This window comes from Neltuma alba, unplaced genomic scaffold, assembly GCF_004799145.2.
Source record: "Neltuma alba isolate B1F8T4 unplaced genomic scaffold, ASM479914v2 tig00011756_pilon, whole genome shotgun sequence".
NCBI lineage: Eukaryota > Viridiplantae > Streptophyta > Magnoliopsida > Fabales > Fabaceae > Neltuma > Neltuma alba.
In genome coordinates this window covers 234,866-248,854 of record NW_021636384.1, presented here as the reverse complement: position 1 = coordinate 248,854, position 13,989 = coordinate 234,866, and the positions used below count along the sequence as shown (strand labels likewise).

The 13,989-nt window shown below is 31.8% G+C and overlaps 1 protein-coding gene across 1 annotated transcript; it reads left to right on the top strand.

The window, feature by feature from the left end:
• The first annotated feature begins 1,102 nt into the window (after positions 1-1,102).
• LOC114717598 (zinc transporter 3-like) lies at positions 1,103-4,451 on the top strand. The gene is made up of 3 exons (XM_028902810.1): positions 1,103-1,690; positions 2,835-2,984; positions 4,140-4,451. The coding sequence occupies exons 1-3, from the start codon at positions 1,103-1,105 to the stop codon at positions 4,449-4,451; spliced, it is 1,050 nt and encodes a 349-aa protein (XP_028758643.1).
• The last annotated feature ends 9,538 nt before the right edge of the window (positions 4,452-13,989 follow it).

Genomic DNA, 13,989 nt, shown 5'->3' with positions numbered 1-13,989 from the left:
AAACTAAAAGATACTATTTATATGCTAGAAACTACATAAATTAAGAAGCCTAATCTATAAGAACAAACAAAATGTACGTTGTTCATGATGAATCAAATTTTTAAAAAAATAATTTTATGAAACACTGAATTGAAAAATTCATTCACCAAACATGGACCAAAATGAAGTTTTACCCGATTCTATACATGAAGGGGGGAAAAAAGATATCTCTTTTTATCAATTTAATTTTGATTTCCTCTACTCTATAATAAGTAAGCAAATCCGTATTGCCTGCTCACCAAGATTGAATTGATTAGCAGGGAATGCTCATTCCCCTAATGACTGTATTTAGGGGATGATATGCCGATCTTTCTTTTTGTATTTTTAATTTAGATTAAGTTGTATATAACACTCTAAAGCATTTTTTCAATAACACCCAATATCATAAATTCATTAACTTTCAGTGCATCTAGAGTATTCTTTTTTCAATTATTAAGTAATACTAGAAAAATATTTCAAGACGCACTAAAAATTACTAATCATTTAGGATATTGAGTGCTATTGGAAAAATATTTCAAAATACTGTATGGGCTAAAAATTAATTAAATTTAGAATACTTGGTGTGACCAGAAAGCTCAGGACGCTGAATACACTTAAAATTAATCATTTTAGGATATTTGGTGTTGTTGAAAAATGTTTCTGATTGAGTACTGGATATAACTTAGCCCAAATAAATGGAAAAAAAATAAAAATTAATATTTAAAAAAAAAAAAAAGATTGGTAACCGCTGCCGTTTGAAATGAGTACGCATGGCTGCTCATAGATTCCATGAGAAGAGCATGCGGAGCCACAAGTAGACAGATTCCTCATCACAAAAGGACATAAGTTAAACAGTGACGCATTGAGCTGCACAAAGCCACTTTATGTCACATATAACAATAGTTGCATTGTATTTATCATTAGCTAAGTAAGCAGTCCTTGTCAATTTCCTTTGTTTTTCTCTTTTCAGTTTCAGGAACTTAATTTAAAGCTGTCCGTGATCATCAGTTAATAAACAAGCTTCATCAGAAACCCTTTTTTTTCCTTCTCATCATTTTTTTCTCTATCCACCAGCTACAACATAATGCCATCCTCACAATTTAATTCAAGAAAATTATTCCTGATAACCCTATCAATCTTCATCTTTCTTCTTCCAAACTTGGTCTTATCACAACACGCCTGTGAAAATAACAGCAAAGAAGATGAAGATGAGAACAAATTTGCATCTTCTTCTGAGGCAGCGAAGTACAAACTGATCGCAATAGCTTCAACTTTTGCTGCTAGCACAGTGGGTATAAGCCTACCAATACTCGCGAAAAACTGGTCATACTTAAAACCAGAAAGTGACTTGTTCTTTATAGTAAAAGCCTTTGCGGCTGGTGTGATTCTGGCCACTGGGTTTCTTCATGTTCTTCCTGATGCATTTGAAGCCCTAGAGAATAATCCTTGCATCGCAGAGAAGAAGCCATGGGGTAATAAGTTTCCTTTTCCTGGGCTTATTGCCATGGTTGCTGCGACTGTGACGCTGATAATGGAGGCTTTGGTTGTTGGTTATCATAAGAGGTGTGAATTGACGAAGGCTCGGCCTTTGCGTGATGAAAATGATGCTGAAGAACTTGGATCACACATATTTGAATCGTCGGATAATTTGCGGCATACCTTGGTTTCTCAGGTAATATCAATGGATCAATTTAGTTCTTCTGAGGAGTAATTTTGCCTACAATATCATTTTTGTTGTCCTAAAAGTGGTGAAATGGAATAATATTTTAATAAGATTGGGCATTATTGATACATTTTAATAAGATTGAACAAAGAAAAAATTTCAGTGTATTAGTTTTAAGCAGAAATTTTATGAGCAAATTTGTATTTTAACCTTTTTTAATACAACTCATGGATAATTACTGATGTTTAAAACAATGTAATCAATTAAGATTCCTTTTAACCGTATAGTTCTTTCAAGGGAGCCTACTTTATTTACATATAAACAGACTAGAACATCTCATCTAAAAAAAACCCAAACCCTAATTAAGTGCAATTAGATCGAAATAAACACACTAATAGCCTTATAACCTACCATTGGGTTAATTTTGTTCTTTTTTGACCCATGTATACATGTTCCATGGCGAGAAAGGACCTAAATCAACACGAAGGAAATATAGCTATGGATTAAGAACTGATTTATCTCTTGAAAATATGATGGATTAGTACCAAAATGTGAGGATGTCTTGTTTCATCATAAATTGTTTTACTCTCTTTCTTTTTAAATGTAGGAGTTAGATAACTGATTTACAAATATTAATCAACATTGTTAGTTCCTCTAAAATACTCCTTTAACAATCATTTATATTAAAAATTACCTCGTTCATAAAAAATCTCTCTTTAGTATGTAAATAATGAGGATAGTTTTAAAAGAAAATTATAAATTTGGAGACAAAATATATTAAGATTTTACATTTAAAATCAAAACTATTATTTTAGCTAGTTCCTATATATAGAAACGGGGTGAATATAAAATTTGAAAAGCAAGTAATGTATGTGCAGGCGAACCTATATATTATATATTGTTCCTCACTTTATTTTTCTGCCATCATATTTTTTCTCACTTATACTTTCTATTTTATATTCTCATATACTCTCTCTCTCTCTCTCTCATTCAAACTCCACAATGACTCTAAAAAAGGGACAGCAGAGAAATCCGACTTTGTAGGGACAAATTGACAAATAGGACGTTAACTTTGATGTTATCATTTAAATTAAATTAAATTAAAATTGTGAATGGTGGAAACCATTAGTTAACCATCAATTAATTAATACAGATTTTGGAGCTGGGAATTGTGGTTCACTCAGCGATCATTGGCATATCTCTTGGTGCCTCCAAAAGTCCCAACACCATCAAACCTCTGGTTGCAGCACTTAGCTTCCATCAATGTTTTGAAGGCATGGGACTTGGTGGCTGCATTGCTCAGGTATTAAGGCTTCTATTATTATTTTGTTCTCCTCATTTTACTTAGTTTTTTAATCTAATATAATTTTTATGTTTAAACCCTAGTGTAAATAATAAATCACTTATTATAAATTAATACTCTAGACATATGAAAGCTGAGACAAACTATTCATAGTTTCTAAACTTTGTCCTAGCTGGTGAAGTGCCTCACGCACGAAGATTCTTGATCTTCTTCATCATCTTATCTAACATTTCATTCTTTTTGCCGGCAATTATTTGTATTTATATATATATATATATATATCGATTATATCATCAGTTCAGCAGCGCTCATGTGTTAAAATTTTTTTAATAATTTATTATTTCTTTTGATCCTAAATGTATGAGTTAGGTAACTTATTTACAAATATTAAAAAAATTAAATAATTTATTTGTAAAAATGTGTGTTAGTTACCCTAAAATACCATATTTTATCATTAATATGGGACACTACCTCTATTATTGATTGAAAACCTTTTTAATATATGCAATCAATAGAGATAGTCAGGAAACAAATTATAAATTTTAGACACACAGTAAATTAAGATCTTACATTTAATATCAAAACAAGTCTTTCAACTACCAATAAGGGTTGGCTCTAGTGGATCAAAGTTGGAATCTCCATTGGCAGAGGCGATGATGTTTATCTAGGTGCATCATTTTGGCCATCCTTTTGGGTAACAAATTTTGCAATAAAAAATTTTCGGCAATTTTTTCTATTTAGTACTCCTCCGATGATTCCTTAATATATAACCTAATTTGAGAGTTGATATGTTGATCTTATATATATAATTTATTTTGCATGTTTATCAATTTTTTTAAAATTAACTCTATATATTGATATTCCCTCAACAATAATTAAGTAGGAAAAGAAAGGAAAAAACTAAGGAAGATGATTATGGATTTAAAAAAAAAACATATCATATTAACTAATTTAACTAACATATTTAATCTATATAATCCACTCAAATTAGTTAATTGAATGTTATATTTAGAACCAGAAGAGTAGTTATATATAGATTTTATCATCAATTTAACAGCCTATATATCTTAACAACTTTCTAATAATATAATGGGCTCCCATGAGTGACTCCTTTTCACTCGCTGCCCTACATTTTCTTTTTTTGGCTGTTATCAGGCGAAATTTAAATGCCAAACAATTGTTGTCATGGTGCTATTATTTTGCCTAACAATCCCAATGGGAATAGGCATTGGAGTGGGAATATCAAATGCGTACAATGGGAATAGCCAAACGGCAATAATAGTTGAAGGAGTTCTATTGTCAGCTTCAGCAGGCATCCTCATTTTCATGGCCCTCGTTGATCTTCTTGCCACTGACTTCATCTTCAGCTCTAAAATGCTAACCAGTCTTAGGCTACAACTTGGGGCTACTTCTGCACTGCTCATGGGTCTCATTTGTATGTCAATATTGGTCCAATGGGGAGAATAAACGTCACTATATGTATGGGGCAAAAAATTTAAAAAAAAAAAATCATATCCAATAGCTATGCTAAAAATTAAAGTCACAGCTAAAACTTGGCTTTCTGCAATAACAATTGAGGTTATTGCTGAAATTTCAACTTTTAGTGGCGACAAGTGACTTCCACACACCAATATTTTGTTCTCGTTTTATGATCTCTATATATTCGCACTAATATTACGGACAGTAACAGATGAATTTTGTTTTTGCTAGGTCAAATGTTCTATGGAACAAATGAAGTTTGTTGTTATATATATTGCTTGTCCCAAAATTTCAATTTTTGATGTTAAGACCCAAACCAAATTAAAGGCCTTCAAATATTATATTTAATAATGATTCTGAATCTTTTTCAAAGGAAAACAAGTTAATGCCGCTAAATTCATACTCTATTCATGATCGCTGGAAAAGTAACTTAGTACCGATGAAATTAGTCACATAAAATTATTTCATCATTAATTTTTAACCAATTACAGACCAAAATCTCGTCGCTAAATTAGCAATGGATTAATTGTGAGATTCCATTCCGTAGTTAATCTGTAATTCCACTAAATTTATTAGTTACAAAATTTTTCTATCTCTAATTTCTATCCTTAATTTTGTCCCTAATTTTTGTAACAAAATTTTTTATTGCTAATTTTATTATTAATTTTTGTCATAAAACTTTTAGTACTTAAATTTTTCTGTCGTTGATTTTCATCGTTAATTAGTTCCATCTTTAAATTATTTGCCATAGAGTGAGTCGCCTTAGCTTCTGTATAAATAAAAGAAAGATCTGTCACATGAAGGATGAACCGCCATCAAGTATCAATCAATACAAGGCTTTTAAGTTTTCCACCTAGCTCTGATTTTTTTTGCTGGCTTCCCTATTTTATTTATATTTTCTATTGTTGTATTTAGTCCTTTGGCATATTTTCCATTTTGTTAGAATTAGGACCAATACTCATTTTAATTCCTATTTCCCATTTCCCACTTATATTTTTAGGGAGAATTATAAGGAGATCCCAAAAATAGAAATAATTATCAAGATCTGAAACTTATCATTACATAATACTCTGGTGTCACTGAAATTTTTTAGTAATTATGTTTAATTTTTAAGACTTCATAGTAATTCTTCTTTATTTTTATTCTTGCATCTTGGGCAAACTGTGGAACGGAATCTTATGCCTCGTTTGGTATGATGGAAGAGTTTTTGATAGAAGTGGAAGTGGAAATAGAAGTGGAAGTGGAGGTAGAAGTGGAAGTGGAACTGAGATCAAAAGTGTGTTTGGTAAGATGATGGAAGTGGAATATAAATTTTAATGAATATATGTAATTTTTCTGTTAAAAGACCAAAATACCCTTATTGCTATCTTCACTCCACCCATCATCATCACCCTTTGCCATCGGACCAGTACCCATCCACCACCATGCTTTCAAGCCACCGTCTCCTAGAACTAAATAGCATAGTCTAATCACCCAAAACTCAGACACCATAAAAAGGAAGCAAGAAACAAAAAGTCCAAATCGAAATGGCAAAATTTTTATAACCAAAATTAAAACGGCAAAATCATGGAGAATTGCCAGCTTCAAAATCGAAATACTCCTTCTTCTCTGTTGGATTCTGCATCATTCTCCATATCACGGCATCCTCATTACTAGAAATTTCCATCAAATGGCTAAAAGAGATAACCATTAAAAAAGGGCAGATTTGAAATACGAATCCACTGACTCCTCCTGCCAAGACAACCTCCAAACATTCTCCGGTTGCGTCAAAGGCTCCAAGCTTTTCGTCAGCCCCATTGACTCAGCGGAAATCATCACCATCCGCGTCTTCTATGCTGAATATGAAGAATGCCACCTACGACGTCGACTCCGGTGAAGACAACTTCTCAGAAGGACGAAAGCTCACGACAAATCTGGATCTAGAAGAACTCGCGACAGATCTGGAATTGGAAGAGAGGATGCGATTTTGCAGGGAATGAAGGCTGTCGTCATCACCGGAGTCGTCGCTGTATATTGTTGTCCTCGCCGGAGTCATTGTCCTCGCCACCATCGCTGTAAAGGACCATCATTGCTGGCGGAGGGAAGGAGAAAGAGCAAAGGGTAGAGAAGGAAAATGACTCATGGAACTGGAGGTGGAAGCCGGTTCCATGGGGTTAGGCAGGGAACTCACTTCCATCGATTTTGATGGAAGTGAGTTCCATCTGGAACTGGGTTCCGTCACACCAAACAAGTTAAAATATGGGTTCCGCTTCCACTTCCACTTCTCAGCCTTCAATTCCCTGCTACCAAACGGGGCATTAAGGTTACTTTGAAGTTGGAACAGATTATCATTTTTATGATAGGTGAGATTCCCTGTGTTTTTGCACGCCCAAGAGTCCAATATGAGAAAAGATGTAAATTACCAAATGTGCCAGGCCCATATGAGATTGCATCCAATGGGTCCTCTCCATTTCCTCTCCACTCATGGCCGCTGTTATTAAATCAACATTTAATAGGTGAAATTTAATATAGAAAAAATTAATCTTCTAGTCCTCCAACTCTTAACTCAATTATAACTCAATCTTTCAACTATAACTCCATATAACTCATCTTTTCTTTGACTCATGTAACTCAATCCTTCATCTTTTTATTATTTTATATTATTATCCTTTTTATCTTCTGACTCATCCTACTTGTCCAAAACAATTAACGTAACTGGCCAAGTCAGCACAGGTGGGTCAAAATAGCTTCCCTCAACATTTCCAATCGGATTCTCTCCTCCCGATCTGAGCGTTATTGTCGGCGATGGATATTTGAGCGGCGATGACAGAGGAGAGACAGCACAATGCATACGAGGAGACTCCTCCGCCAATAAGAAAGACCCAGGCCGCACCGCCGTGGTTCTCAGAAGTGCAGCACGCAGAAGCAGTTTCAACACATGGCTTCTCATGATATACGTCATCATATCCTATCTAATTCTAGCATTTTCAGAAGACCCAAGAAATATCTGTTGCTTAGTATTATGAACAACCACCGTCCTAGCATCCCATTTTCCCAGTACCAACCATTGTTCACCATAGCACTTCAAGGATATATTTGAGCCCGATGATAAGGGGAGCAAATGCATCCTTGAAAATGTCAATCACCTCGCCATGGGATGATGAGGAAAGAAAGCAAAAGGCTTCTGGGAAATGCTGAAAGAAAGAGAGAAAGCAGAAAGAAAGATAAACAGCACTTGCATTAGTGCCTTCAGTTATTAACCATTTTCTTTCACAGCAGATTAAACCTGACTTAAAATTTCGCCTTTATAAAACAAGTGCACTTAGAAATGAATATCACATAACACAATCATCCTTAATTTTATTTTCCTTTCAAGTAATATGAGTAACTTGTGATACTAACAAGTAGTCTTTTTTATGGACTGGAAAAAAGGGAAATAATGAATCTATAGCCTTATCATCGGACTCAAATCTATATCATCAGCTACACTTCTGAGAACCACCGCGGCGAGGTCTGATTCTTTCTCTTCGGCAGAGGAGCGAATCTCCTCTCACACCTTGTGCTCTCTCTCTCTTCTATCAGCACCCCTCGAATATCCATCACTGACAATGATGCTCAGTTCGGGAGGAGAGAATTGAATTGGAGAAGCTAAGGGAAGCATTTTGACCCTACCTGGTGCCGACTTGTAGAGTTATATTTATTGTTTTTGACAGGTAGGATGAGTCAGAAGATAAAAAAGATAATAATATAAAATCGAGTTATAGTGAGTCAGGACTAACTTATAATTGAATTAAAAGTTAAATGACTAAAAGATTAATTTTTCCTTTAATATATTATAACAATATTGTTATAATATTAATTAATAAAAATATATAAAATAAATAAATATAACCTACACGATTCAGAAGTGTACATTGAATAGGATAAAAAGTGAAAACACAGTTCTCAAAATATTATAATAAAGTTGTTTACATTTTCATAATTATTATATTTAATAATAAATTTTATTATATATATTTTTGATTGCTTGATTGATCTAAGAAGACAAGACAACGGCCTCTTAAGAAAAATTTGAAGTGGTTTAGGTTGAAAATTGTAAGCAAAATATATTGAGATAATATTTGAAGAGAGATTTTTGGAAGAGTAAAACAGAGATATCATTTTAGATAAAATAATAATAAATATAAAAATAAGCTGAAAATTTATTGGTCAATATCGCTCTAGAACCTCCCAAACCTTTTTTGGCATCATTTTTATATTCTTAATTTAACAATGCTCCTCGAATTAGAATATTATGTAAATATTTGCATTGCATTGTTTTAATCATATGTCATCCATTTAAGTTTTATCTGATTTTTTTTAAATGTCTTTTAGATAAAATTAATAGAAAAACAGTTTCATGTTGTATGATTTTAAAAAAAAATTAAAATAATTACCATTAGAATGAGTGCAAAGGATGCATGATTAAAAGGTAGATTGGAAAAATTTTCATTGCTAAAAATTGATTATGATTTTTCAAACGCACAAGCTACTTCTTGTTATTTATCTTAAAAATACGGTAGAAAGTTAAAATCACGATTTATCATAATTTTATAAAAATTACCCAAATAAGATAAACATGTTTCATAATCACTTATTTGGATTTAAATGAACTTATTTGAGATCATATCAGTTAATCAAACAGGCTCTTAATTAGCTAACTAATTTAATCATTTAAAGGTAGAATCCAAAGAACTCAAGCCAGACTTTGTTAGAACATTAACCCCTTAATCTCGGAATTTCTTCTCCAACTTAGGAAAGAATTAAAAGATAAAAATATATTAAGTAGTCTATTCCCAATAAAACTATTCAAAAAACTATTTTCAATATAATTGGATGATGTATAGTATAGGAATAAATTAATCATTATTTGGCCTGCTTTATTTTTCTTATTTATTAATCAATTCTCCAATAATTTTAATAACTTGTATGCTTTGATAATTATAGATAACACAATGAATTTAATAGACATATTTTAGCCAAGTAGAGAAAGCTAAGTAGAGATATTCTTCTCTCCTATAGAATCAAATTAAATATACGTAGTCTCAGCTAATATTTACAAAAGTTTATTTAAAAAGGGAGATTATATATTTCTATTTATTACTCATCAATAATATAGTTTATTGTGACTTTTATATTTTATATATGAATTGTGTGTGAATCTATGAAAATCACATTATCTACACAAATCTATACGGTCTCACACAAGTTTGGTAAAATCTATAGCACCGTTAAATTATTACTATTATTCACTCAAAAAATTATTACTATTATTTACCTCATGCCATCTATTGTATTTAAAATTAAAAAAAAAAAAAAAAAACATGGTTTGCAGGTGTTTATGCAAAAGCTAGTTAGTTTACTGTTTGCAAACTTAAATTACAAGGGACCATCGAATCAATGAATAAATGATCTAAGCGTCATTGGACTGAACCAGAATCCCTCGTCTATCGCCCATATTGTGCTTTACATTATTCTCCTTTACATGATTCTAGACATTCCCATTTTCTTCTTTATTCAATTAATCCTCGAAACGAATTTGCTTGTACCATGTAGCTAGCAACCTCAACGGACAAATAATGTTACTTTAAGGACAGTACGGTGACATTGACACGTCTCAAAATCTTATCTTTCTATAGACCCCATTTCCAAAATATCGTCTTCTAGTACCATGATGGTAAAGACGTTTCTGAAGGTTTCCGAAGGCCAATATCCATAGATTCAAATAAGAAGTTTTATAACTTCGGATTTATCTGATGCATGGTCTACGGCTGATTTGAATTAAAACCATTGGATGGAAACAATCGTACCTTTAATCTGAAGCACAATTATTAGTGCTCATGTTGTTGCACAGTAATTATAGCATCACCGGAGGAAGAAGTTGGCCAGTGTTCCAAGAGAGAAAACTGTTTGTTCTCTTTGGTGGCTCTCATTCATTCACACATGGGTACTAGGAACAGTTATGACAGTTTTGCAAACTGTTCCCATCAATTTTCTCACCTATATTTTTCTTATTCACCATTTGAGTCCTGACTGTAAGAAAATTGGATCGAAAGAAAAGAATATTATGAGAAAATTTCTCAAAATAGTACATTTTTATTTACTGTTTTTAAAAGTTTTGCTAGTATTCCTCCTCCATATTTTACTCTCACTTTCCCTTCATTTAAACATGGCATAATGACGGGTCGGTACTCGGTAGGTTTTCTAACAAAATTAAATGTATAGTCATGAATTCATCGTTTGATAGTTGAATCACGACTTGGTTGGGTGAAATTTTTTTTAAAAAAAAATAAATTAATTAAATTTGAAAATTAAATTGTGAATGCGTGAAAGAACATGTCGGATACAAAGATTGATTATATATGGAGACAATATTGATGGGATGATGGAGATCATGATCTTTCTATTCTTTCGCATTCTCTGACCCATAAAATAATATTCCAACTAGAAAACGATCGACAGACTTGCAATGCAATGAGCCTATCTTTCTGAACTGTTTGGATAACTCTTGCAAACATATTTGTCTGTATCTTCCGTTATTATCTTATAAAGGACAAATTTTACTGTAAAGATAATGTACACGTTTCAAATAAAGGCTTAGCCCCAGTACTATTAGCATTATCCTGATTCCCAAGAATCATATAAGAGCTGTTGAATCTAAATAATACATCAACAGTGTTCATTAAAACAATTTAAAACCAGATCAAGTGAGGCATGGTTGTTCTTTTCATTGCGAATGATGATAATGACGATTTTTCAATTCAAAAGATGTAAAGTTCATAATTTTTTTTTCTCTTAACTTTAAAAGATACTCAAGTGTTGATATCTTACAATTAAGTTTTAATGATATGGGGAAGTGATTAGTAACCTTAAACTTTACCTTCGAATTTGGTTAATTACAAATTTTATGATTTTTGCATCATAAAAAATAATTATATATATAGCGTGAGTTAGTGAAAATCAGTTAATTTCTTGTAAAAATATAGTTAATTTCATTCCATAACCTAAATTAAAATGGTAGAGTTTTAATCACTCAATTTTTAAATATATCACAAAAATTACTGGCTAGCTAGTAAGTTTATCTATTTGTTCTGTTTCTTAAAGGAAAGGCAAAAGGAATCAGCTCCCAGATTATGCCCCCTATGCCCCTAGTGCGTCTTTTTGAATCTGGCATCTGCATTTTAATTTCCATCTTCGAATTAAAAAACAAAATAGAAGAGTGGGGAACAATGTTTTGAAAATCCAACCCAACGTTAAGTCAAAAAGGTACGTTGATTTTGATTCCTATCATTCAACGAATTACTGAGGGTTGAGCTAAAGATATAATAACTAAACAAAAATTTAATAAAGAATAATTATATATAAAAGAAATAAATGCACAAGAAATCTAATGTCAACATAATAATATCATATTATATGTCAATTTTTAATGAAATAACACCATATCTCATTTTGATTTTCTAAAACCCATTTCGATTTTCCAATCTGATTCCAAGTTCTAAAATTCAATGACAGCTCAACTCCAATCCAGTCCAACTTAATTATGAAAATAGTTTTTTTTTGTTCAAATTGAGCTATTAACAAGTTTGGCTTGTTTAGAAAATGTTTGGATAGAATCAAAACTATAGTTTTAAAAATGCTTTTACGGGGTACGAAGTAAATATGTGAAGGAATTTGTCTCGTTTTGCATAAAGGTTCATCTAAAAAGCACTTTTAACCCCGAGGGGTTAGGTCAGCTGGCTGGGACTGTTCTAGCTTAACCACAGGTCTCGAGTTCGAGCTGTGGGAACGCAGCACCCTGAGGGGCCAGAGGGCGCCGACCGAAAGGTTCCTTGCAAGCCTTCGATCCGGATTAGTCTGGGGCCGCTGTCACGGCTGAAAGATGCCTATTGCCCTGGGATACCGGATGGAGAAATCCAAAAAAAAAAAGCACTTTTGGGTGCTTCCAAACATCCTTTTAGTCAAATTAGTTTTGTTTAGTTATTTAGGACCTGTTTGGCCAACCTTCAAAATCATGATTTTGGAACCTAAACCATGGTTTGGATTCCAAACTTGCCAAACAGGAGAATAAATTGACAAACTACAGTTTTGAACCCAAAACCATGATTTTAGAAGAAGTGAATTCATTCTGTTTCTGGATCAAATTGGAAAATATGATTGTGCCTGTCAGAGTAGATCCAAACGGTAATATGACTTTAACACCCCTCAATTATTTTTTTATAAACATATTTAATCTTATATTTTATAAATATATATACACATATTAATTATTTATTAATTACATTATCTTATATATTATTAATTATGTTGGTAAAAATATATTATTAACAATTTTATTTCTTCAAATTAAAATATATTATAAAATCTATTTTTATGTAATTATCATATTAACTTATACTTTTTTTATAATTTGCACATATAAAAAGTGTTTCGGATAACAACTATTCAAACACTCTTATTTTGTTAGAATCACTTTTTCACAAAATCTATTCTTCACAAAATCTATTTTATCTTTCTCAGAATCTATTCTCTAAACTATATTTGGTTTCATCCAAATATCTCATTAATCATTGGTGAAAGATGACCCCGAGACATATCAACATCCGTAGCAAATAAAGGAAATTTAAAAGAAAAGAAAAGAAAAAGAAAATCATCTTGTTCGTATGCTTACGGTTTGAGAGGATGAAGAGTTCTATTTCTTGGCTTGAATTTATTTGAGACTTGTGTGAATGGCATCATCTATGTGTTTTATAGTTTTATTTTACAAAAAAAAAAATTAGATGAGTTGAATTGATCTCAGGAGCTTATTAGGATTGAGGCATGCTTTCAAACTCAAAAAATATTTACAGAAGTACATACAAATTGTCTACTAATAAGGTTCTCACATTGACAGCCAAATTCGAACTAAAACAAAAATCAAACAGACTATTATATTATGGACCGGATGTAGTATTAATGTACATAAATATATAAAAATGTTCATATATAACTTCTAAAATAAATTTATTTGAATAAAAAGACATTAATTCCGAAATAAAATCAACATTTATGTATAATACATACATGATCCAACAAAACAAAGTTATTGAAGTAAAAATATGATGAAATACAATTTTTTTTTTAATTTTAAACTCAAGGCAATATTGTTTTAAGCTTAGTAAAAAAACATAAAATTCAACTTGGTTAGATCTTCTAATACTTTTGACCGTGTTGGCCAAGTGATTAGTGGTTCGTTGACTTGACTGGCCGACCCAAATTGAATTTCAATACCAAGCAATAAAAATGAATGAATGAGAGTAGTTTTTTTTTTTTTTGAAAATAAAGATCATAAAAACAGTAATAATATGGTAAAATATGATACAATCTTTTATCCTAATTATAAGACATTATTTATAAACTATAATAGAGTCTTATAATTAGTTTGACTTTTTCATCGGGCCCACATGATATAAATAGCAAGGGTTACACGAGAGTGGGGAGCTGAGGGGCCCCGGGGAGATTGCTTGGA